The 22,856-nt window shown below is 68.3% G+C and overlaps 2 protein-coding genes across 6 annotated transcripts; one reads left to right on the top strand and one right to left on the bottom strand.

The window, feature by feature from the left end:
* The first annotated feature begins 583 nt into the window (after positions 1-583).
* Positions 584-10,901, top strand: FCHO1 (FCH and mu domain containing endocytic adaptor 1). Its single transcript, XM_053999376.1, is given in 29 exon segments — positions 584-638; positions 1,228-1,311; positions 1,933-2,024; positions 2,124-2,198; positions 2,299-2,440; positions 2,552-2,704; positions 3,154-3,258; positions 3,755-3,853; positions 3,936-4,022; positions 4,024-4,033; positions 4,274-4,318; positions 4,396-4,468; positions 4,928-4,949; positions 5,027-5,081; positions 5,344-5,522; positions 5,594-5,618; positions 5,914-5,976; positions 6,067-6,109; positions 6,212-6,303; positions 6,382-6,975; positions 7,415-7,533; positions 8,003-8,108; positions 8,191-8,302; positions 8,394-8,549; positions 9,070-9,202; positions 9,277-9,476; positions 9,802-9,866; positions 9,955-10,119; positions 10,619-10,901. Coding segments are annotated over 28 exon segments (3,060 nt in total). The 5' UTR covers positions 584-638; positions 1,228-1,284; the 3' UTR covers positions 10,642-10,901.
* Positions 10,902-11,662: 761 nt separating this feature from the next.
* On the bottom strand, positions 11,663-21,914 carry JAK3 (Janus kinase 3). 5 transcript variants are annotated; one of them, XM_053999374.1, is made up of 24 exons: positions 21,873-21,914; positions 21,414-21,626; positions 20,598-20,721; positions 20,389-20,500; positions 19,921-20,066; positions 18,794-19,076; positions 18,596-18,721; positions 18,363-18,520; positions 18,036-18,147; positions 17,776-17,962; positions 17,130-17,254; positions 16,918-17,052; positions 16,752-16,836; positions 16,514-16,641; positions 15,677-15,815; positions 15,446-15,597; positions 14,727-14,877; positions 14,520-14,659; positions 14,147-14,336; positions 13,473-13,597; positions 13,036-13,208; positions 12,652-12,769; positions 11,954-12,064; positions 11,663-11,862 (listed from the first exon to the last, which is right to left on the bottom strand). In XM_053999374.1, exons 2-24 carry the CDS (start codon positions 21,616-21,618, stop codon positions 11,746-11,748), a joined length of 3,342 nt encoding a protein of 1,113 aa, XP_053855349.1. In that variant the 5' UTR covers positions 21,619-21,626; positions 21,873-21,914; the 3' UTR covers positions 11,663-11,745. The 5 variants fall into 5 exon arrangements, with proteins under 5 accessions (XP_053855349.1, XP_053855344.1, XP_053855345.1 ...); XM_053999369.1 differs by lacking the exon at positions 12,652-12,769 and having other exon boundaries at positions 13,473-13,532; positions 21,873-21,894; XM_053999370.1 differs by lacking the exon at positions 11,663-11,862 and having other exon boundaries at positions 11,972-12,064; positions 13,473-13,532; positions 14,173-14,336; positions 21,873-21,894.
* Between the last annotated feature and the right edge of the window lie 942 nt (positions 21,915-22,856).

Genomic DNA, 22,856 nt, shown 5'->3' with positions numbered 1-22,856 from the left:
CACGCCCCGAGCCCCCCCGCGGTGCCTCCCGTTCCCGGGGGGGTTTTGGGGCGCGCAGCCCCCCCCCCCCCCCGCTCTCCCCCCGCCTTCCCGAACCGGGCCCCCCCCCCACCTCCGGTCCCCCCGCATCCTCCGGGGGGGTCCCCCGCGCCCCCCCGCTGAAGGTCACGGCTGCGGGTGGCCCGAACCGCCCGGTTTTGGGGCGCGGGGGTCCCGGGGGGGCCCTGCCGCAGCCCCCCCCCCCAGCCCGCACCCCCCGTCCCGCTCGGGGACTCGGTGGCCGCGGCCACCAGCGGGGACTTTGGCCGGCGGCGCGTTCGTGGCGTTTGCGGCCGCCCGGGACCGGCGGGGCTGGGGGGGGGGGGTCCTGCGGGCCCCGAGCCCCCCCCCCCCCCCGGACCCCTCCCGGTTTTCCCCCCCCCGTTTGTCGGGGGGAAGGGGGGGCCGCGCCGGGCCCGCCCCGCCCGTGACACAGGTGGCGGAGCCCGTGCGGAGGGACCGGGCAGCGGTGGGGGGGGGGCTCGGAGCGGGTTTTGGGGGGGCTGCGGCGTGCCCTGACCCCCCCCCTTTAACCCCTGCAGACCCCCGGCACGCCGAGGATGCTCGGGGGGGCGCCGCGAACCCCCAAACAGCCCAGGGTGAGTGGGGGGGGGCCTCCCCCGGTGGCGCCAGCCAGGCGCGAATTTTTGGGGTTTCCTGTTTTTCTCCGGTGCATGATGGGGAGCGGGCCCGGGGGGGCGCAGCCCGGGGTGGGGGGCACATCTGGGGCGGGGGGGCACATCTGGGGGTGCCCCCACCGAGTGCTGGGGGGCTGCTCTGCACGGGGACCCCCAGCTCGGCAAATCTTGGGAGCTTTTTCCTGGGGGGTGCGGGGGTTCCTGGGGGGTGCGGGGGTGTTCAGCGGGAATTTTTGGGGGGGGGCCGGGGGCACGGGCAGGGCCGGGTGTGGGAGCAGCCGCCGCCGCACGCAGCAGCCGCTCATTTATTATTTATCTGCGTATCTGGTGTCGGGCCCAGCGCCGCCCCGGGCCCCCCCCCCGGTGCCCCCCCGGTGCCCCCGGGTACCGCACACCTTGGGGAGGGGTCGCCGGCGGGGAGTGGGGGGAACCCCGCGGTTTCCATGGCCACGGGGCTGCGTTTTGCCGGGAGAACCGATAAAAACGGGTGGGTGCGACCCCGCGGAGCCCCCCCCCGGACCCCCCCGGTAAGGCCCCGGTGTCCCCCCAGGGCGCCGGGAGTTGAGCTGCGGGGTCCCCGCGCCGCTGCCCCCCCCCCCCCCCCAAGATGTCCTATTTCACCGAGCACTTCTGGGTAAGCCGGGACCCCCCCCTTGGGTGCCCCCCGCCCTTGGGTGCCCCCCACCCCTCCGTGGGTGCCCCCCGCCCTCAGAGACCCCCCCGCCCTTGGGGGAGGTGAATTTTCAAGGCACGGCGCCTTCGTTAATGCTGTTAATTAATTAATTGGGGGGTGGGCGGTGTGCGGGGGTGGTCTGGGGGTCTCCCAGCTGTGGTGACATCGCTGTCCCCCCCTCCCTGGGGGTCCCCAGCCCGGGGGGGGGGACGGGGGAAGTCGCGTGGCCGGCGCTTCCTGCTTCGTCGGGCGGCTGCCGCCACCTTCCTCTTCCTCCTGCCTCAGTTTCCCCTGGGGGTTCACCTGCACACTCAGCGCGGCTGAGGGAGGGGGGGGGCGCTGAGGTGAAGCCACTTTGTGGGTGGGGGCCAGCACCCAAAATAACCCCGGGGGCTTTTGGGGTTCAGCCCAGCCCGTCCTGGGGAGCAGCTGGGGCAGGTTCTGGGTGGGGGCAGGGGGCTCAGCACCCCAATTTGGGGGGGGTTGGGCCGCTCCAGACGCTGATCCCGGTGCTCCAGGGGAAAAGGGGGTGTGGGGGTCCCTTGGGATTTGGGGTCTGAGGGTGGGGGGCTCCCCTGGCAGGGCGAGAAGAACCACGGCTTCGACGTGCTCTACCACAACATGAAGCACGGGCAGATCTCCACCAAGGAGCTCGCCGACTTCGTCCGGGAGAGGTACCCGGGGCTGGGGACAGCCTGGGGGCTCCCCTGAGCCCCCGGGGGGCTCCCCAAAACCCCGGCTCCATCCCCAATCCCCCTCCCCGCCGCCCCCAGGGCTGCCATCGAGGAGAACTACGCCAAGGCCATGGTGAAGCTGTCGAAGATGGCCACGAACGGGACCCAGCTGGGGTACGGGGGAGTGTGGGGGGATCTGGGGCACCTTGAGGTGGCTTTGGGGACCCCGGGTGACCCTTCCGGTGTGTCCCCCCCCCCCCCCAACCCCGAGCAGGACTTTCGCGCCGCTCTGGGAGGTTTTCCGCATCTCCTCGGACAAGCTGGCCCTGTGCCACCTGGAGCTGATGAAGAAGCTGCACGACCTCATCAAGGAGATCTCGCGCTACGGCGAGGAGCAAGGCCGGGTGCACAAGAAGGTACGGCCGGCCCCCCCCGGGCCCCCCCGGCCCCCCCCGGGCCCCCCCGGCCCCTCCCGGCCCCGGGCCCTCCCCGGCGTGCCCGGGGCCCACGCCGCTGTGCCCCGGCAGTCCAAGGAGGAGGTGTCGGGCACGCTGGAGGCCGTGCAGCTGCTGCACGGGGTGGCCCAGCTGCTGCCCAAGTCCAAGGAGAGCTACCACAGCAAGTGCCAGGAGTACGAGCGGCTGCGCAAGGAGGGCACCAGCCAGAAGGAGATCGACAAGGTGGCACCCCCAGCGTCCCTGTGCCCCCTCTCTGTGGCCCCTGTGTCCCCCTGGGTGGTCCCTGGCTCCTGTTGGGGGGTTCCTGTCCCTTCCTTGGTGGTCCCTGTGTGGCCCTCGGTGGTCGCTGTCCCCTCGTGGTGGTTCTTGTTCCTCCTCCCTGCGGTCCCTGTCACCCCACAGTGGTCCGTGTCCCTTCCCTGGTGATTCTTGACCCTCCCTCCACGGTCCTGTTGTCCCACAGTGATCCCTGTCCCCTCCCTGGTGTCCCTGTCCCCTCCCTGGTGTCCCTGTCCCCTCGCTGATGATCCCCATCTTCCTCACGGATGGCCCCCGTCCCCTCTTGGGTGGTCCCTGTCCCATTCCTGACGATTCCTGTCCCCCCTGGCTGTCGCCTGTCCCCTCCCTGACGGTGCCTGTCCTGTCCCCGCTGTGCCCCGTGCCCGGCGCAGGCGGAGCTGAAGTCGCGGAAGGCGGGCGAGGCGCTGCGCAGGGCGGTGGACAAATACAACGCTGCCCGCGCCGACTTCGAGCAGCGCATGCTGGACTCGGCCATGGTGGGCACGGGATGGGCACGGGTGGGAACTGGGAACGGGATGGGCACTGGGAGAGGGATGGGCACTGGTGGGAACTGGGAGAGGGATGGGCACTGGTGGGAACTGGGAGAGGGATGGGCACTGGGAGAGGGATGGGCACGGGTGGGAACTGGGAACGGGATGGGCACGGGTGGGAACTGGGAGAGGGATGGGCACTGGTGGGCACTGCGAGAGGGATGGGAACTGGGAGAGGGATGGGCACTGGTGGGCACTGGGAGAGGGATGGGCACTGGTGGGAACTGGGAGAAGGACGGGCACGGGTGGGAACTGGGAACGGGATGGGATCCCTGGGGACATCCCACCCACCCCAATCCCCCTTCCACACCCACCTGGGGACATCCCACCCACCTCACCCATCCCAGCCGCCCTTCCCTGCCCACCTGCCGATCCCTGGGGATGTCCCTCCCTTCCTGACCCCCGTTTTTTCCCCGTTTTTCCCTGTTTTTCCCCGCTCCAGCGCTTCCAGGAGGTGGAAGAAGCCCACCTGCGGCACATGAAGGGGCTCATCGGCTCCTACTCCCACTCCGTGGAGGACACCCACGTCCAGATCGGCCAGGTGAGTCCCCAGGTGCGTGACCCCCTCCCCGTTCCCATTTGCCCTCTTTATTCCATGTCCCCTTCCTCTTTGTTCCCCCCAGGTCCACGAGGAATTCAAGCAAAACGTGGAGAACATCGGCACGGAGATGCTGCTCCGGAGGTTTGCCGAGAGCAAGGGCACCGGGAGGAGAGCGGCCAGGTGAGGCTGGGGGGTCCCACCTGGCTGGGGATGGATCCCTCATCCAGGGTGGATCCCGGGCTGATCCTGGGTGGATCCCGGGCTGATCCCAGCTGATCCGGGGTGATCCTGGGTTCATCCTGACTGATCCTGGCCTGATCCCGGGTTGATCTGGGCTGATCCCGGGTTGATCTGGCCTGATCCTGGCCTGATCCCGGGCTGATCCCGGATTGATCCTGGCTGATCCCACTCTCGTGGCAGGAGCGTTGGATTTCGACGAGTACCGGCTGGCTCCAGCGCAGGAAGGCAAGTACGTCTGCATCCAGCTGGGAATGCCGGGGGCTGCGGGGGCCCTTCCTCACCCCCGCTCCCACCTTCCCCAGGACCCAAGAGGAGCCGGAGCAAAGCGTTCCGGATCCCGGGCTTGAGCCGTAAGGAGCGGGAGCGTGACGCTGTGTAAGGGCCTCGATCCCTGAGATCCTGCATCCCTGAGATCCTGCATCCCTGAGATCCTGCACCCCGGCAGCTTTGCATCCCTGCATTGTTTCATCCCTGAATTCCCATATCCCTGAGATCCTGCATCCCTGATATCCTGCATCCCAGCTTCCCTACATCCCTGCAATGTTGCATCCCTGCATTGTTTCATCCCTGAATTCCCATATCCCTGAGATCCTGCATCCCTGAGATCCTGCATCCCTGATATCCTGCATCCCAGCTTCCCTACATCCCTGCAATGTTGCATCCCTGCAATGTTTCATCCCTGAATTCCCATATCCCTGAGATCCTGCATCCCTGATATCCTGCATCCCAGCTTCCCTACATCCCTGCAATGTTGCATCCCTGCATTCCCACATCCCTGCATCCCACAGCCCTTCCCCCTCCACCGCCTGACTCTCCCTGTCATTCATTCCCCAGGGAATCTCCGGATAACGACCTGGTGAGTGTCCCAGCCCTGCCCCAGCGCTGCCATTCCCAGACTGGGAGCACTGGGAATGTCGGGGCGTGTCCCCGCAGGGCTGCCCGGAGGTGGACGAGGACGGATTCACCGTGCGCCCGGACATCGCCCGCAGTATCCTTGGCATGGAGCAGGGAAAACCGGGCATTTTGGGGGGATCCAAGGGGAATTCCAGACGGGGATTTTGGGGGGATCCAAGAGGAATTCCAGCCGGGGATTTGGGGGGATCCAAGGGGAATTCCAACCGGCCATTTTGGGGGGATCCAAGGGGAATTCCAGCCGGGCATTTTGGGGGGATCCAAGGGGAATCCCAGCCGGGGATTTTGGGGGGATCCAAGGGGAATTCCAGCCGGGAATTGCCTTGACGGGGGCTCAGGCGAGGTGGAGAACCCCGGGTGTTCCTCCAGCGACTCCGACTACGACGAGGACGAGCCGCGGAAGTTTTACGTCCACATCAAACCGGTGCAGCCGCGGGAGGCGCCCGGCAGCGCCGAGGCCGCCGTGGAGCAGCTCAAGGCCACCGTGGGAAATCTCATCCTGGCCCCCGGCGTCGGGGTGAGCCTGGGGGGCCGCGGGGACCCCCGGAATTCCCGGGGTCACCTCACCCCTGTCCCCTTCTCTTGCAGGGCACCGTCAGGAGGCAGGCGTCCCGTAAGTGGCACTGCGGGCGTGTGGCGGCCTGGGGAGGTGGCACCGAGGCTGAGAGCCACTGCTTGGGGACATCACACCCTCCCTGGGCCCCTTCCCTGGGGACATCACACCCTCCCTGGGCCCCTTCCCTGGGGACAATGCCACCTTTCCTTAAACCCAATCCTTGGGGACAGTGCCACCTTTCCTGACCCCCATTCCCTGTCCGCTTGCCGACCCCTGGGGACACCCCACGCTTCCCGAGCCACCCCAGAGTCGCCGTGGCTCCGTGTCCCCTCATGGTGACATCCCCCCGCAGGACACGCGGCGTCCCTGACCCCGGCCTGCAGTGACACAGACCCCGAGGGGACACTGGCGGCGGGTGAGACTGGGCTGGGGGTCCTGGGCATTTGGGGGGGCACATGAGGGGTCCTGGGGTGGGGGTGCACTGCAGTGTCCCCTCTCCCCGCAGGTGACAGCACGGGGAGGGGTCTCCCGGCGGCGCAGGTGAACAGGTAGGGGACAGGGAGGGATTGGGGTGCCATGGGGTGGCCACCCCCCATCTCTGGGGGGTCCCGGGTGGGCTCTGAGCCCCCCCCACTCTGTCCCTGTCCCAGCGGCCCCGGGAAGCCCCCCCAGGACACGCCGCCCTCGGCCGCGCTCTTCGGGCCCCCCCTGGAGTCGGCGTTCGAGGCAGAGGAATTCCCGGGTGAGGATTTGGGGGGGCGGGACGGGACCCCCACCCCGGCGGGGAGGGGGCCGCGCTCTGACCGGGGCTGTCCCGCAGCCCCCCGCCCCTACGTCCTCACCTCGTCCTCGTCGCCCTTCTCCTCCTCGTCCCCGGAGAACGTGGAGGACTCGGGGCTGGACTCGCCCTCGCACCCCGCGCCCGGCCCCTCCCCGGACTCCCGGCCCTGGACCCCCCAGCCGGGGACGCCGCAGAGCCCCGGCCCCAAACCGGACCCGCCGCCGCCCCCCGCCGGCAGCGCCTGGGCCCCCCGGCCCCGCAGCCCCTCCGGCCGCCTCCCCGAGCCCCCCGGCTTCGCCGTTTTCAGCGGCCCCGGCGCCGAGGGGCTCTGGGGGGACGCGGGGGCCGCGCCCCGGGGTCGCAGCCGCTGCCTCAGCGGCCCCGCCCCGCGAGAAGCGCCCTCGCCCGACCCCTTTGGGGACCCCCCGGCCTGGGGCAGACCCCGCAGCCCCGGCGGGGAGCAGCGCCCCCCGACGCGTCCTTCCTCCAACTCGGCCTCCTCCTCGTCCTCGTCGCCGGCCCCCCCGAGCGGGGGGGAGTCCTCCAGCCCCTCGCCCTGGGGCTGCCAAGGGCCGGGGGCCAGGCTGAGCGAGGGGGGCACGGCCGGGACCCCCCCCCTGCAGTCGGAGCCGGGTGAGTGGCGGGGGAGCGGCCCCACGTTACCCCTAAATTTGACTCCCCAACTCTGCCCCGTTATCCTTAACCCTGCCCCCCCCATGACCTCTACCTGCCCCCATTGCCCTGAACTGTGCCCCCCGTGACCCCAAGCCCTGTCCCCAGTGACCCCAAACTCTGCCCCCGCAGTTACCTTGAACTGTGCCCCCCGTGACCCCAAACCCTGTCCCCAGTGACCCCAAACTCTGCCCCCATAATGCCAAAATCTGCCCTCATCACCCCCAAGTCTGCCCCCCATCACCCCAACTCCAGCCCCCACCCCAGCCCAGAACCGAGCTGAGCCCTGCCCAACTCCCCGGGGGGGGGGGTGTCCTGGATCCCGGGGGGGTGTCCTGGATCCGGGGGGGGGTCCTGCCGTGTCGGGGCTCTCCCCTCACCCCCCGTTCGTGCCCCCCAGATTCTGTGCCCGCCTGGCCCAGCGCTGCCCCCCGGGACGTTCCTCTCGTGGCCCCCCCGCGCCGCTCCCGCACCAAGCGGCCGCCGGCCGGGCCGGCCGCGGGCAGCAACAGCGACCTGGTGCGGGGCCGGGCCGGGGCCGCGGGGACCCCCGGGCTGGGGGGGGGCGCGGGGACCCCCGGGAGGGGCGCTCAGACACGCTCCGGCTTCCCAGTGCTCCCAGTATGGGAATGGCAGCGCTGGGAAGGGGGCACTGGGAGGAGATTCCCTGGGGGAGGTGATGGGGCGGGATGGAGGGGGTGGGACTGCGGGGATGCGGGAATTCAGGGCTGGAAGGACGTGGGAATTTGGGGGTGCAGGGGTGCGGGAATTTGGGGATGCGGGAGTTCAGGGGCGCGGGGTGCAGGGGATATAGAGTTTGGGAGTTCAGGGGTGGGGGATGCAGCATTTGGGAATTCGGGGGATAGACGATGTGGGGATGCGGGGGTGCAGGATTTTGGGAATGCGGGGGGTGCACGGGGATGCAGGGATGTGGAATTCGGGGCGCAGGGGTGCAGACACCCACCCCCAGCCCGCCTTGCCCCGGCAGTCGCGCTCGCTGAGCCCCTCGCCCTCCTGGAGCTGCGGCCCCTCGCACTCGGCGCCCGCCAGCCTGGGCGAGCGCGGCTTCTTCGCCGTGGCCCCGCCGGCGCTCGGTGCGTGCCGGGGGGACTCGGGGGGGTGGGTGGTGGGCTGGGGGGTCCCAGCCGTGCGCTGACCCCTCTGGCCCCTCGGCAGGGCTGTCGCGCGGCCCCAGCCCCGTGGTGCTGGGCTCGCAGGACGCGCTGCCCGTGGCCACCGCCTTCACCGAGTACGTCCACGCCTATTTCAAGGGGCGCGACGCCGACAGGTAACGGGGAGGGGGGGGGGTCCCGGGGGGGTCCCCGCGGCCGCCGTGCGCTGCCCGGGGCGTCCCCTGAGCGCCGGCGTGTCCCCGGCAGCTGCCTGGTGAAGGTGACCGGGGAGCTGACCATGTCCTTCCCCGCGGGCATCGTGCGCGTGTTCGGCGGCCCCGCGGCCCCGCCCGTGCTCAGCTTCCGCCTCCTCAACGCCGGCGCCATCGAGCAGTTCCTGCCCAACGCCGAGCTGCTCTACAGGTGCGGGCTCGGGGGGCGCGCTGGGCGGCGGGGGGGCGCTGGTGGGGGGCTGCTGTTGGGGTGCAGGGGGTGTCTGGGGGATGCAGGGGTCTTGGGAGGGGATGGATGCAGGGATGGGGGCGGGTTTTGGGGTACAGGAGGGACACAGGGGTCTTGGGAGGGGATGGATGCAGGGATGGGGGCGGGTTTTGGGGTACAGGAGCGACACAGGGAGCTTGGGAGGTGATGGATGCAGGGATGGGGGCGGGTTTTGGGGTACAGGAGCGACACAGGGAGCTTGGGAGGGGATGGCTGCAGGGATGGGGGCGGGTTTTGGGGGTTCCAGGGGTCTGAGTGCCCTGGGGATGCAGTGGACGCAGGGATGGGGAGCTGGGTATTGGGATTTTGGGATTCTTGGGGGTCTGGGCGTGCTGGGAATGCAGCGATGGGGAGCTGAGCTTTGGGGATCCCAGCGGGCATCCTGTGGAGCCGGGTGCCGGGTTCTGGGGGTACCCAGACCCTGCTGCCCCCGCGCCCCCAGCGACCCCTCCCAGAGCGACCCCAGCACCAAGGACTTCTGGCTGAACATGGCAGCGCTGACCGGGCACCTGCAGAAGCAGGCGGAGCAGAGCCCGGCCGCCTCCTACTACAACGTGGCTCTGCTCAAGTACCAGGTGAGCCCTGCGGGGCGCCCACCCTGGGCACGGGAGGGTCTCGGCGCCCCCCTGAGCCCCCCGCTGTGCCGCAGTTCTCGCGGCTGGGCCCCGGCTCGGCGCCGCTGCGGCTCTGCGTGCGCTGGGACTGCGCGCCCGGGGCCACGCGGGTCAGCGTGGAGTACGGCTACAACGCGGCCGCCCTGGCACTGCCCGTGCCCCTCGCCAACGTGCACGTCCTGCTGCCCGTGGAGGAGCCCCTGACCAACCTGCGGCTGCAGCCCGCGGCCAGCTGGTAACGGGAGCGGGGGCTGGGGTCCCGGACGGGCTGGGGGAGGAGGGGTCTGGGGTCCCAAACCTTCACGGGGTGCGTGGCACAGGGCTGGGAGCCCCAAGCTCCCCCAGGGTGGGGGGACGCAGGACTTGGGGGTCCCAAACTTCCCCAAGATGGGGACCACAGGAATGGGGTCCTGAATCTTCTCCCCAGAGTGGGAGAAAGGGACCCTGGACTGGGAAATGGGGACACTGGTGGGGTAAGGAAAGCAGGGATGTGGGGATGGGTGGCAAGGGCTGGATCTTGGGGGTGTGGGGGCTTGAGGGACACCCCGTTATCCCGGCAGGAACCTGGAGGAGAAGCGGCTGCTCTGGAAGCTGCTGGACGTCCCCGGTGCCCCGGGGCAGGGAGGTGAGGCCGGGCCCGCCCTGCTCGGGGGTCACGGGGTGGGGGCTGCGCGTCCCGACCACCCCCCCCAACCCCTGCGCTGTCCCCCCAGGCTGTGGGCGCCTCTCGGCCAGCTGGGAGCCGCTGGGGGGGCCCAGTAAGCCCAGTCCCGTGGCCGCCCAGTTCAGCAGCGAGGGCAGCACCTTGTCGGGAGTGGAGGTGGAGCTGGCGGGCGCCGGGTACCGCATGTCGCTGGTCAAGAAGAGGTTTGCTACAGGTACGGCCTGGGGGGGGACGGGGACGGGGCTGGGGGGTCCCTTCCCCACAGCCTTGGGGGGTGCGGGGTCCTCTCCCTATCCCCTGGGTCCTGGGGGAACGGGGCTCCCTTCCCTGGGGTGCACAGGATCCTTTCCCTGGGGTATTTAGGGTCCTTTCCCTGCTCCTTGGGGTGCATGGGGATTCCTTTTCTGCTTTTTGGGGTTCATGGGGTCCTTTTCTTCCTCTTTGGGGTGCTCAGGGCCCCTTCCCTGGCGTATTTAGGGTCCTTTCCCTGCTCCTTGGGTGCACGGGCGTTCCTTTTCTGCTCTGTGGGGTTCATGGGGTCTGTTTGCTGATCCTTGGGGTGCACGGGGTCCCTTCCCTGGGGTATTTAGGGTCCTTTTCCTGCGCTTTGGGGTCACCCAGTTCGGTGCTGGCGCCGAGCTCCGGCCCTGGGCAGTGCCCGTGCCTGGCCGGGGCCGTGCCCTCCTTCCTCCCTGCCCACCTTTCCTCCGCAGGGATTTACCTGGCGGGGTCCTGAGCGGCTCCCGGACCCCCCCGGGCCCCCCCGGGCTTCTCCCGCGGTTGTGTGAATTGGAAACACTGGATGGAGGCGGGCCGGGGAGGGGGCGCCTCCTCCTCCTCCTTTTCCTGCTCCTCCTCCTCCTCCTGTCCCCGCCGTGTCGCTGTCCCCTCGTCATCTCCTGCTCCCCCCCCGCCGCCCTCCCCTGTGCTGTGAAGGGAGCAGGAGCTGCTCTTTTATTAAACACTTTATTTTCTAATAAATCCCCCCCTGCCGGCTCCTGCCTCCCTCCTGCCGCGGCGCCAATCCCATGTTCCCATATTCCCATAAATCCCATAAATCCCATATTCCCATAAATCCCACGTTCCCATATTCCCATAAATCCCATATTCCCACATTCCCATAAATCCCACGTTCCCACATTCCCATAAATCCCATAAATCCCATATTCCCATAAATCCCATGTTCCCATATTCCCATAAATCCCACATTCCCACATTCGATAAATCCCATAAATCCCACATTCCCATATTCCCATAAATCCCATATTCCCATATTCCCATAAATCCCATATTCCCACATTCCCATAAATCCCACGTTCCCACATTCCCATAAATCCCATATTCCCATAAATCTCACATTCCCATATTCCCATAAATCCCACATTCCCACATTCGATAAATCCCATAAATCCCACATTCCCATATTCCCATAAATCCCATATTCCCACATTCCCACAAATCCCATATTCCCACATTCCCATATTCCCATAAATCCCACGTTCCCATATTCCCATAAATCCCATATTCCCACATTCCCACAAATCCCATATTCCCACATTCCCATATTCCCATAAATCCCACGTTCCCATATTCCCATAAATCCCACATTCTCACATTCCCACATTCCCACAAATCCCACATTCCCACATTCCCATATTCCCATATTTTCCCATCCCAATCCCAATTCTGCCATGGAGGGGGAGGGCAAGGAAAAAAGGGGTGGAGGAGCCGATGGGGTGGGGGGGGTTGTGATGTGGGGGCCGCGTCCCCCCACGCTGCCCCCTCAAAGCACAGGGAAGCATCACCGTGGCTTGGGGTCCCGATGGGATTCTGGGCGGGGCTACCCCCGAGTTTTGCTCCGCCCATCCCGCAGCGCCTCGATTTTGGGGGACAGCGCCCCAAAAGTGGGTCTGGCGCCGGGGGCGAAGGCCCAGCAGCTCATCATCAGCGCGTACACCTGGGGGGGGGGACAAGGGACACGGCGAGGCCATCAGGGGAGGGGGGGCACCCCGGGGACCCCCCCGGCAGCCCCGGGGCAGCGGTGTCACCTCCGAGGGGCAGCCGGCGGGGGCCGGGAGTCGCCGGTTGTCCTTGAGCAGCTCCAGCAGGTGGCAGATGATCTGCGCCGGCCTCGCGGTGCCCATCATCCGCAGGAATTCCTGCGGGCACGGGGGACGCCCGTGAGCTCCGGGACACCCGGGAGCGCCGGGACACCCGGGAGCTCCGGGACACCCGGGAGCGCCGGGACACGCGGGAGCGCCGGGACACCCGGGAGCGCCGGGACACCCGGGAGCTCCGGGACACCCGGGAGCGCCGGGACACGCGGGAGCGCCGGGACACCCGGGAGCTCCGGGACACCCGTGAGCGCCGGGACACCCGGGAGCGCCGGGACACCCGTGAGCTCCGGGACACCCGGGAGCGCCGGGACACGCGGGAGCGCCGGGACACCCGGGAGCGCCGGGACACGCGGGAGCGCCGGGACACCCGGGAGCGCCGGGACACCCGGGAGCGCCGGGACACCCGTGAGCGCCGGGACACGCGGGAGCGCCGGGACACCCGTGAGCTCCGGGACACGCGGGAGCGCCGGGACACCCGGGAGCGCCGGGACACGCGGGAGCGCCGGGACACCCGGGAGCGCCGGGACACCCGTGAGCGCCGGGACACGCGGGAGCGCCGGGACACGCGGGAGGGCCGCGGGGGGCTCGTCCCAGAGGGAATGACCCCTCCTTTTCGGGGGAAACGTCACCTCCGAGGGGCTCTTGCTCTTGGAGCTGTAGGTGAAGAGCTCGTAGAGGAGCACCCCGAAGCTCCAGGTGTCGGAGGCGCAGGAGAAGATGTTGTCAGCCAGGGATTCCGGAGCGTACCTGCCGGGAAAAACGGGTTCTGGGCTCTGGGAAAAGGGGATCCCGAGCTCCGGGAAAAGCGGGTTCTGAGCCCCGGGAAGAGCGGATTCCAAGCCCCGGGAAAAGGGGACCCTGGGCCCTGGGAAAAGGTGATCCTGAGCCCCGGGAAAAGTGGATTCCAAGCCCCGGAAAAAATGCATTCCAAGCCGCGGAAAAAGCAGATCAAAAGCAGATCCTGAGTCTCCGATCCCGCTGGAATTCCAGCCCTCCCCGTGTGCCCCCCTCACCAGAAAACGGGGCTCTGGCCGGGCTCCCGCACCACGTAGTAATCCTTGTCCTGCGGGAGCAGCTTGGCCAGCCCGAAGTCGCCGATCTTGACGTGGCTGTCGCTCTCCACCAGGATGTTCCTGCTCGCCAGGTCCCGGTGCACGCAGCGCTGCTCCCCCAGGTACTCCATGCCCTGCGGGGAGGCGGCCGCTCGAGGGGAGCGGGGACACGGCAGCGTCCCCAGGGCTGGGCAACCCCCGGCTGAGGGTCCCTGGGGGCTCATCCCGGCTGGACAATGACCCGTGGGTGACCCACGGCATTGCTCCGGCCAGCACGGAGCCGCTGGCAGGGACAGGACCCAGGGCTGGCCACGACCCGTGGGTGACCCTTGGCATCGCCCCGGCCCCATCCCGGGACAGCAGCACCCCCGTTTCCCCCGTGCCCGCCCCGACCCCACCTTGCAGATCTGCCAGGCGTAGAGGAGCAGCGTGCTGTGCTCCAGGCGGGGCTGGTTCTTCTGCAGGAAATCCCGCAGGCAGCCGTTGGGCAGGAACTCCATCACCAGCCGCAGCCCGCGCATCCCTGCGGCCAAACCCAGCGCCGCGATGGCCGGAGCCGGGACCGGGGATCCCTGTCCGCTCCCTGTCCGATCCCTGTCCGCTCCCTGTCCGATCCCTGCCCCTTTCCTTGCCCCGTTCCTGCCCCATTCCCAGTGTTCCCAGCCCTGCTCCCTGCTTCATTCCCTGCCCCATTCCTGCCCCATTCCCTGCCCCATTCCTGCCCCATTCCCTGCCCCATTCCCTGCCCCTTTCCTTGCCCCATTCCAGCCCCATTCCCAGCCCTGCTCCCTGCCCCATTCCTGCCCCATTCCCAGCCCCATTCCTTGCCCCATTCCCTGCCCCTTTTCTTGCCCCATTCCCAGCCCCATTCCCTGTCCCATTCCCTGCCTGCTCCTTACCCCATTCCTGCTCCATTCCCAGTGTTCCCAGCCCCACTCCCTGCCTGCTCCCTGCCCCTTTCCTTGCTCTATTCCCAGTGTTCCCAGCCCCGCTCCCTGCCCCATTCCCTGCCCCATTCTTGCCCCATTCCCAGCCCCATTCCTGCCCCATTCCTGCCCCATTCCCAGCTCACCACGGCTGTAGCAAACGCCCCGGTACCGGACGATGAAGTCGTGCTGCAGCGAGTGCAGGATTTGGATCTCCCGCTCAAAATCCCGAATTTCCTTGGCCGAATCCTGCTGCAGCTTCTTCACGGCCACCAGCTCGCCCGTGCTGTCGCCCAGGGGGTCGTAGCGGCACAGCTCCACGCTCCCGAAATTCCCCTGGGTGCGGGGAACTGCATGTTGGGGTGCCCCCACATCCCCAGCGCCTTATCCCTCCCAAAATCCCCCCACACGCTCAGGAATCGTTTCTCAGCGCAGCCGGGATGTCCCACACCCCAAATCCGGGAAGGGAAGAGCGGCTGCGCTGAGTTTTGGGCTTCGGGGTCTCTGCTGTGCCCCCACCTTGCCCAGCAGCGAGATGTACTTGAGGTGCCGCTCCTGGAAGTGCTCGGGATCCTGGCTCATGGCCAGGGAATCGCATCCCCAGAAGCCGTCCCGGAGCGTCACATCCGCGGGGGACAGGTCCGAGAGCAGCTCGTAGTCTGTGGGAGGGGGGGGTGAGGCCGCTGCGGGGTCCCCGGTGCCCCCCCAGCCCGTCCCGGCGCCCACCGGAGGTGATGAGGCTGTTGAGGTCGCGGATGAGGGCGCGGAAGCAGGGCCGGCGCTGGGGCTCGTACTCCATGCACTGGGCCACCAGCGTGGCCAGCTCCGGCCACTTGGGAGCCGGGAGCTGCTGGCGGCCCTGGTAGAATTCCAGCTTCTGTGGGAGAGGGGGATCAGGGGCTGTGGGACCCCCAAAGAGCCCCCGAACGGCTCCGAGCTGGGGGGGGGTGCAGTGGGATGGGGCAGGAGAGGTGGGATGGGATCCATAGCAGGGAATGGGATGGGAATAGGGGATGGGATAGGATTTATGGGATGGGATGGGAATTATGGGATTTATGGGATGGGATGGAATTGGGCAGGGAAGAAGGGCTGGGATGTAGCGGGAAGGGACAGGAGGGTTGGGGAAGGAAGGTCTGGATACAGTGGGATGGGGAGGAGGTTTGGGATCGAGTGGGATGGGACAGGAGGGTCAGGATGGGACAGGAGGGTTGGGACAGAACGGGATGGGGCAGGAGGGTCAGGAGGCAGCAGGATGGGGCAGGAGGATCGGGATCCAGCGGGATGGGGCAGGAGGATCGGGATCTAGCGGGATGGGGCAGGAGGATCGGGATCCAGCGGGATGGGGCAGGAGGATCGGGATCCAGCGGGATGGGGCAGGAGGATCGGGATCTAGCGGGATGGGGCAGGAGGATCGGGATCCAGCGGGATGCTGGGATCAGCCTCACCCTGTGGGGCTCCAGCAGGCTCAGGGGCATGTTCCCCCCGCTGAAGATCTCCCAGAGGGTGGCTCCGAAGCCCCACTTGTCGGCCGGCAGCGCCAGGCTCCCGGGGTCGCTGACGCACTCGGGGGCCACCCACGGGATCCTCTCCACCAGCACTGTGGGGTGCCCGGCCCCGCTCAGCACCCACGGGGGGCCCGGCACCCCCAGGACCCCCCCCGGGACCCCCTCACTCACTGTCCCGGGCCAGGACGGTGACGCTGACCCCGGGGTCGTTGAGTTTGATGAAGGGGGGGCTCCCCCCGGCCGCGTCCCCCTCCCGCGCCAGCAGCACCTTCTTAGCGGAGACGTTCCCGTGCGGGATCTTCTTGTCCTCCTGGACGGGGGGAAGGGGGTCGGGACCCTCAGGGTGGTCCCACGCACAGGGGTGGGCTGGGGGAGCACCAGGGATGGGTGGGGGCTGTGGGATGGGGATCCAGGGGATCCGTGGGATGTGGGGGCTGTGGGGGGTGGAGGGGTGGGAGATGTGGGATGTGTTATGGATCCATGGGATTTGTGGGACACAGATATTTGGGATCCACGGGACACGGACACATGGGATCTGTGGGTTATGAATGCTTGGGATCCACAGGACACGGATATTTGGGATCCATGGGACACAGACACATGGGATCCATGGGACATGGATATTTGGGATCCATGGGACACGGACACATGAGATCCATGGGATATGGATATTTGGGATCCATGGGACACGGACACATGGGATCCATGGGACACGGACACATGGGATCCATGGGATATGGATATTTGGGATCCATGGGACACGGACACATGGGATCCATGGGACACGGACACATGGGATCCATGGGATATGGATATTTGGGATCCATGGGACATGGACACATGGGATCCGTGGCCATGGCCTCCTGGGAGCCGTGCATGCGCAGCTGCTGCAGGGTCCGGGCGCAGGGGACCCAGGGGACGCAGACTGTGGAGATCCACGGGACAGGGACACGGGAAAGCCACGGAACGTGGACAGCTGGGAGCTGCCGGACGCCGCCCTGGGCTCACCAGGTAGTTGAGGGCGTAGGCCAACTGCTTGGCCACCGTCAGCTTCCAGCCGGTGGTCACCGCGCCCCGGTTCTTGCGCAGGTACAGGTCCAGGGGCCCGTGCCGGACGTGCTCCTGCACCATCACGCCTGGGGGCAGCCCGGGGGGTCAGGGGTGCCCACACTGGGCTCAGGGGTGCCCACACTGGGCTCAGGGGTGCCCAGGTGGCACCGTGGCCACCACCCCGCCGGACACTCACTGTCCTTGCCGAGGCTGACGCCGTGCAGCAGCACCAGGTGTTTGTGGGAGAGCTGGCTCATGGTGCTGGCGGCCTCCAGGAAGGACTGGGACAGGGGCAGATGGCTCAGGGCGGGCCTTAGGGACCCCTAGATGACATCGTGGAGGTGGCAGTGCCACCCCCTCACCTCCAGGCAGTTGCGGTGGCTGCTGTCCATGACCTTGAGCACCACCGGGGTCTGGCGGGGTCCGTCCTCCTCGTCCTGCTCCCGTTTGACGCCTTGGTAGATGTGGGTGAAGGAGCCCTGGCCCAGGCTCTCGCCCTGGGGGACACGGGGACATTGCCAGGGGGTCCCTGTCCCCCCGTGCCACCCCCCCGTGGCCCTGCCCTCCCCCGTACCCGTGTCAGGCTCTGGGGGTCGATCTTGTGGAACATCATCTGGTGGAGGCTGCGGCGCCGGGGGACGGGAGGGGACCCGGGGGGACAGGGGACCCCGCTCCGAACGATCAGCAGGTTGGACTTCTCTGGGGGGCCAGAGCGGGCGTGAGAGGGGGCTTGGGCAGGGGACCCCCACCTGGTGACCTCACACAGCTGCCCTGTGATGTCACAGCCCGGTCTGTGACATCACAGCTGCTCTGTGACCTCACAGCAGCTCTGTGACATCATAGCCAGCTCTGTGACATCACAGCCAGTGTGACATCATAGCCAGCTCTGTGACATCACAGCTGCTCTGTAACATCATAACCATCTCTGTGACATCACAGCCGCTCTGTGACATCATAGCCAGCTCTGTGACATCACAGCCACTGTGTGACATCATAGCCGCTCTGTGACATCACAGCCAGCTCGGTGACATCACAGTGACTCTGTGACATCATAGCCAGCTCTGTGATGTCACAGCCACTGTGTGACATCACATCAACTATGTGACATCACAGCCCACTCTGTGATGTCACAACCACTGTGTGACATCACAGCAACTCCGTGACATCACAGCCGCTCTGTGACGTCACAGCACCCCCTCTGCGACGCCCCGCGGTGTCACCTTTGGCCCGGGGGGGACAGGCGACCTCCAGGCGCATTGGTGCCCCCTCGGCCTGCAGCCCCCGGTGCCCGTAGGTGCCCAGCAGCTCCCGCAGGCTGCAGAACCGCCGCGCCACCCCCGACAGCCACAGGTGCCCGTCCTCGTCCCGGCGGATCCGGCACCGCTTGTAATCCCGGCCGGAGCGGGTCTGCGGGGGAAGCACCGGGGTCAGCACCCCCCGGGACCCCCGGGACCCCCTGCCCGCTGCCCGGGGGTCTCACCTGCACGCACACGGTCAGCAGGTAACTGTCGAAGTCCTGGGGGCTGCGGCGCAGCAGGAACAGCCCCGGGGCACCCCCGGCCGCCTCCAGCTTGTTCACCGCGAACTCGGCGCTGCCAAGGGCAGGGACGGCCGTGGTGCCCCTCGGGGACACCGCGGGCACCCCCTGTGCCCACCCCTGTGCCCACCCCTGTGCCCACCCCTGTGCCCACCCCTCCCCAAACCCAGCAGACCCCCGCGGGGACCCGCCCGTGCCGGGGCTGGTCCCGTCCCCTCCCTCCCCGCGTCCCCCCGGGCTCGGGGGTGCCCAGCGGGTCCCGGTACCCACCTGATGGGCCCGTGGCACTGGTTCTCCAGGTCCTCCAGCAGCCGCGGCGGTGCCACCTCCCTGCAGAAGTAGTGCTGGGCATCCGCCGTCAGCCGGTAGTAGCCATCGAGCAGGGCCACGAAGGAACGAGCCTCCCGCAGCGTGGCGAACTCCACCTCCTGTGCCGGCCTTGGTGTCACCCCCCTTGTCCCCTGCAGCCCGCCCGGGGCTCCCCAAACCCTTCCCGAGCTCACCAGCACCCGGTTGTCCGCCTTGGTGACGGTGACGAGCCGGTTCTCCACGGGGCCGCCGTCGCGGCTCGCCGCCTGCTTGATGCTGATGTCGGCGATGTCGGGGAAGTCGCAGAAGTGCTGGCGGCTCTGCGAGGGGACAGCGAGGGTGACGACCCCGTCCCCCAGCGCCCCGCAGCGCGCCCAGCCGCCCCGGAGCACCTCGGAGCCGCCGCAGCTCCAGGCCACGCCGCTGTCGCCGCACACGTGGATGGCGACGGGCGCCGCGGATCCGGGGGAGCGCACGTGGAAAATCTCCTCGCTGCGGCGGCGCTGGAGCCGCTCCAGGTCCAGCAGGTACTTGAGCTTCAGCTGCGGCCCGTCCGCGTGGCAGCCCCCGAGGCGCCGCAGGGATTTGCCGAAGCGGCGGCGGAGGCGCTTGCGGGTCACGAAGTTGTGCTGCTGGATCTGCGAGCGCAGCGGCGCCGGCAGGCACGACTTGTAGCTGCGGGGAGCGGAGCGGCGCGTCCAGGGGGGCCGGGCTGTCCCCGGGGGTGCCACATTGTCCCCGGGGGTGCCACACATGGGATTCAGGCTCTCCCCCATGGGTTTTGGGCTGTCCGCATGGGTGTCACACTGTCCCCATGGGTTTTGGGCTGTCCCCAGGCACGCTTTACTGTCCCCATGGGTGTCACACTGTCCCCAGGGGTGTCACACTGTCCCCGTGGGTGTCACACTGTCCCCATGGGTTTTCAGCTGTCCCCGGCCATGCCGGGCTGTCCCCAGGGGTGTCACACTGTCCCCAGGGGTGTCACACTGTCCCCATGGGTGTCACACTGTCCCCATGGGTTTTCAGCTGTCCCCGGCCATGCCGGGCTGTCCCCAGGGGTGTCACACTGTCCCCATGGGTGTCACATTGTCCCCATAGGTGTCACACTGTCCCCATGGGTTTTCGGCTGTCACCAGCCATGCTGGGGTGTCCCCATAGGTGTCACACTGTCCCCATGGGTGTCGCACTGTCCCCAGGGGTGTCACACTGTCCCCATGGGTTTTGGGCTGTCCCCAGGGGTGTCGCACTGTCCCCATGGGTGACACACTGTCCCCATGGGTGACACACTGTCCCCATAGGTGTCACATTGTCCCCATGGGTGTCTCACTGTCCCCATGGGTGTCACACTGTCCCCAGGGGTGTCACACTGTCCCCAGGGGTGTCACATTGTCCCCATAGGTGTCACACTGTCCCCATGGGTGTCACATTGTCCCCAGGGGTGTCTCACTGTCCCCAGGGGTGTCGCACTGTCCCCAGGGGTGTCTCACTGTCCCGTGGGTGCCACTGTCTCCTGTCTCACCTGACGTGGCTGCACACCTGCGCGGGGCTCTGCCGCTGCTCCTTGGCGATGCGCAGCATGTCCAGCACGGCCAGGCTCAGGCACTGCTCCTGCGTGGGCAGGCTCAGCCCCACGGCCACGCGGCCCCCGATGAAATCGCTGCGGGACTGGGCGGGGCACGAGGCTCGGGGGGGCTCTCCCGTCTCCCGAGGACCCCCCCCAGCCGTGCCCGTGTCACCCTCGTGTCCCAGAGCCCCCGGGAGTCACATCCTGCCCAGGCTCTGCTTCCCCGTCCCCGCGGCGTGTCCCCCCCAGGGGACAGTGACCCCATCTCGGCAGCTTGGGCTGCCCCGTGCCCACTGTCGGGTGGCCACGAGCAGCTCCAGGTGAGCCGTGGAAGAGGAACCACACACCCCGGGCACCGGTGGGCACTGGAGGAGGAGGAGGAGGAGGAGGAGCAGGAGCAGGAGCCAGGCTGGCAGCGCTCACCTGGGCGAACAGGTAATCAATGACGGGGTAGTCCAGGACGGGGCTGGCCCGGCCCTTCAGCAGCTGGAAGCGGTGGGACTGTCCCAGTCCGCACCAGTTGGGGAAGAAGAACCTGATGGGGACAGCGGAGGGGTCTCAGCGCTGCGTCCCCCAGAGAGCACGACCCCAAGAGCTGTCAGGGAAGGCCGGGAGCCGCGCTGGGGCCGCACCTGATCCTGTACACCACGACCTGGCTGCGGGACTCGTCCACGGTGAACACGTGGTTGGGGGGGAACCAGCAGCTCAGGTCCTCGGTGGCCAGGGCGAAGAGCGGGTGGCACACGGGCAGCACGCCTGGGCACCGACAGCGGGGCTGGGACCCGAGCCCGGGGACAGGGCCTCAGCTCGGGGCTGAGACCCCACATCCACAGCCAGGATCCCCCGTCGAGGATGTGCACGGGACCCTGAGCCCATCAGCGGGAGCCTGGACCCCACAGCCAGGACCCAAACCCCACAGCTGGGGTTCAGGACCCCACTTTGATGTAAGTACAGGACCCTGAGCCCAGAGCCAGGACCCCAAACCCAGAGCTGGAACCCCAGGCTCAGAGCCAGGACCAGAACCCCACTGCTGGGATCCAGAGCCCACAGCCAGAACTCCCTGCTGAGGATGAGCACAGGACCCCATTTCCAGAGCCAGGACCCCGTACCCACACCCAGGACCCCGTACCCACAGCCAGGACCCCATTTCCACAGCCAGGACCCCGTACCCACACCCAGGACCCCATTCCCACACCCAGGACCCCATTTCCAGAGCCAGGACCCCGTACCCACACCCAGGACCCCGTACCCACAGCCAGGACCCCGTACCCACACCCAGGACCCCGTACCCACACCCAGGACCCCGTACCCACATCCAGGACCCCGTACCCACAGCCAGGACCCCATTTCCATAGCCAGGACCCCGTACCCACACCCAGGACCCCATTCCCACATCCCGGACCCCCCACCCAGGGGGGTGCCCCGAGCCGCCCGGGCCCGGCGCTCACCGCAGGCTTTGGCAGCGCGCACGCAGAGCTCCTCGGCCGTGTACTCGCCGAAGGTGAAGCTGAGCGTGCCCGCGGCGCTGCCCGGGGCTCGGCGCGGGGCGGGCGCCCGGTGGTACAGGAACACCTGCAGGGTGCCGCTCTCGGCCGAGGAGAGGCTGCAGGAGCGGCCCGCGATCAGCGGCGTCTCCTCGCCCAGCGGGGCCATGGCGGGCGCTGCAAGGAAAGGGGGGCTCGGAGTGACCCCCTTGTCCCACCCTCAGCCCTGCGATGGGCCCCTCCTGGGAAGGCGGCAGGGGAAACTGAGGCACGCGGTTGGATATGCCGCTCCTCCTCCGCCTCAGCGCTCCCGGTGTGAGCGGGGAGGTCCCAGCTCCATCCCCGGCTCCATCCCGGCTCCATCCCCGGCTCCATCCCGGTTCCATCCCGGGCTGGCCGAACCCCCGGAGCCCCCCGCGGTACCTCTGCCGTGCCGGGGGCCTGGGGCGGGGGTCCCGGACGGGCTGCGCTGCCAGCTCGGGGTTCTGGGGGTGCGTAGGTGGCTGCGAGATAAAAAATCCCCGGGCGACTTCCTTCCTGCCCGAGGCCTCCGGGGCGTGCGGCTTCCTGGCAGGGGAGGGGGGACAGAATGCGACACCCCAGGGCACAGCCAGGGGTGTCGGGAGGGTGAAGGGCTGAAAACCTGGGCACCCCCAGGGACCCCTCTGGGCACACCCAGGGACCCCTCTGGGCACACCCAGGGACCCCTCTGGGCACCCCCGGAGACCCCTCTGGGCACACCCAGGACCTCTGGGCACACCCAGGGACCCCTCTGGGCACCCCCGGGGGACCCCTCTGGGCACCCCCGGGGACCCCTCTGGGCACACCCAGGACCTCTGGGCACCTCCGGGAACCCCTCTGGGCACCCCCCGGTGCTGGCGCCGTGGGTACCACAGGGATGGGGGATGCTCTGTGTGGCCACCTCAGCCAGGGTGCTGCCAGCCCCCCCCCCGCCCCCCATTGCTGCCACCCCCAGAGCCCCTCCTGGCCCCGTCCTGCCGCGGTGCCACCGCGGGGCTGGGCGTGTGCCAGCCCCGGGCCCGTGTGGCGTGGCACGTCCCCGCCCGGCGGATGTGGCCCAAACTCGTTGTTTTTTCCCCTGGAGCTGCTCCAACCCCGCTCGGCGAGGAGGGGAAGGGGTCCTGCCCTGCCTTGTTCCTCCCCGGGGACACGTGGTGGGGACAATGCCACCACCAGGGCTGGAGGCAGGGACAGGGACCCTCGTCTGCCCGGTGGGGACCTGGGAGGGACGGAGACCTCGCGGGGATGGATCAGAGGGGACGGGTCCTTCGTGGTGACACCTGGGAGGGGACAGTGCCTCCATGGTGACATCTGGGAGGGGACAGTGACCTCGTGGTGATGACCTGGAGGGGACAGTGACCTTGCAGTGACACCTCGGAGGGGACA

This window comes from Vidua macroura, chromosome 26, assembly GCF_024509145.1.
Source record: "Vidua macroura isolate BioBank_ID:100142 chromosome 26, ASM2450914v1, whole genome shotgun sequence".
Lineage (NCBI taxonomy): Eukaryota > Metazoa > Chordata > Aves > Passeriformes > Viduidae > Vidua > Vidua macroura.
This window is presented reverse-complemented; position numbering and strand designations above follow the sequence as displayed.

What these genes read in the sequence shown, in the direction of transcription:
- JAK3 (XM_053999374.1), bottom strand. Translation starts at nt 21,618, where the DNA reads ATGGCCCCGCTGGGCGAGGAGACGCCGCTGATCGCGGGCCGCTCCTGC. An exon ending in GTCGTGGTGTACAGGATCAG is followed by an intron (nt 20,501 to 20,597) that starts GTGCGGCCCCAG and finishes TGTCCCCATCAG; the next exon opens with GTTCTTCTTCCCCAACTGGT. An exon ending in GGGCGTTTGCTACAGCCGTG is followed by an intron (nt 13,598 to 14,146) that starts GTGAGCTGGGAA and finishes GTTTGGCCGCAG; the next exon opens with GGATGCGCGGGCTGCGGCTG.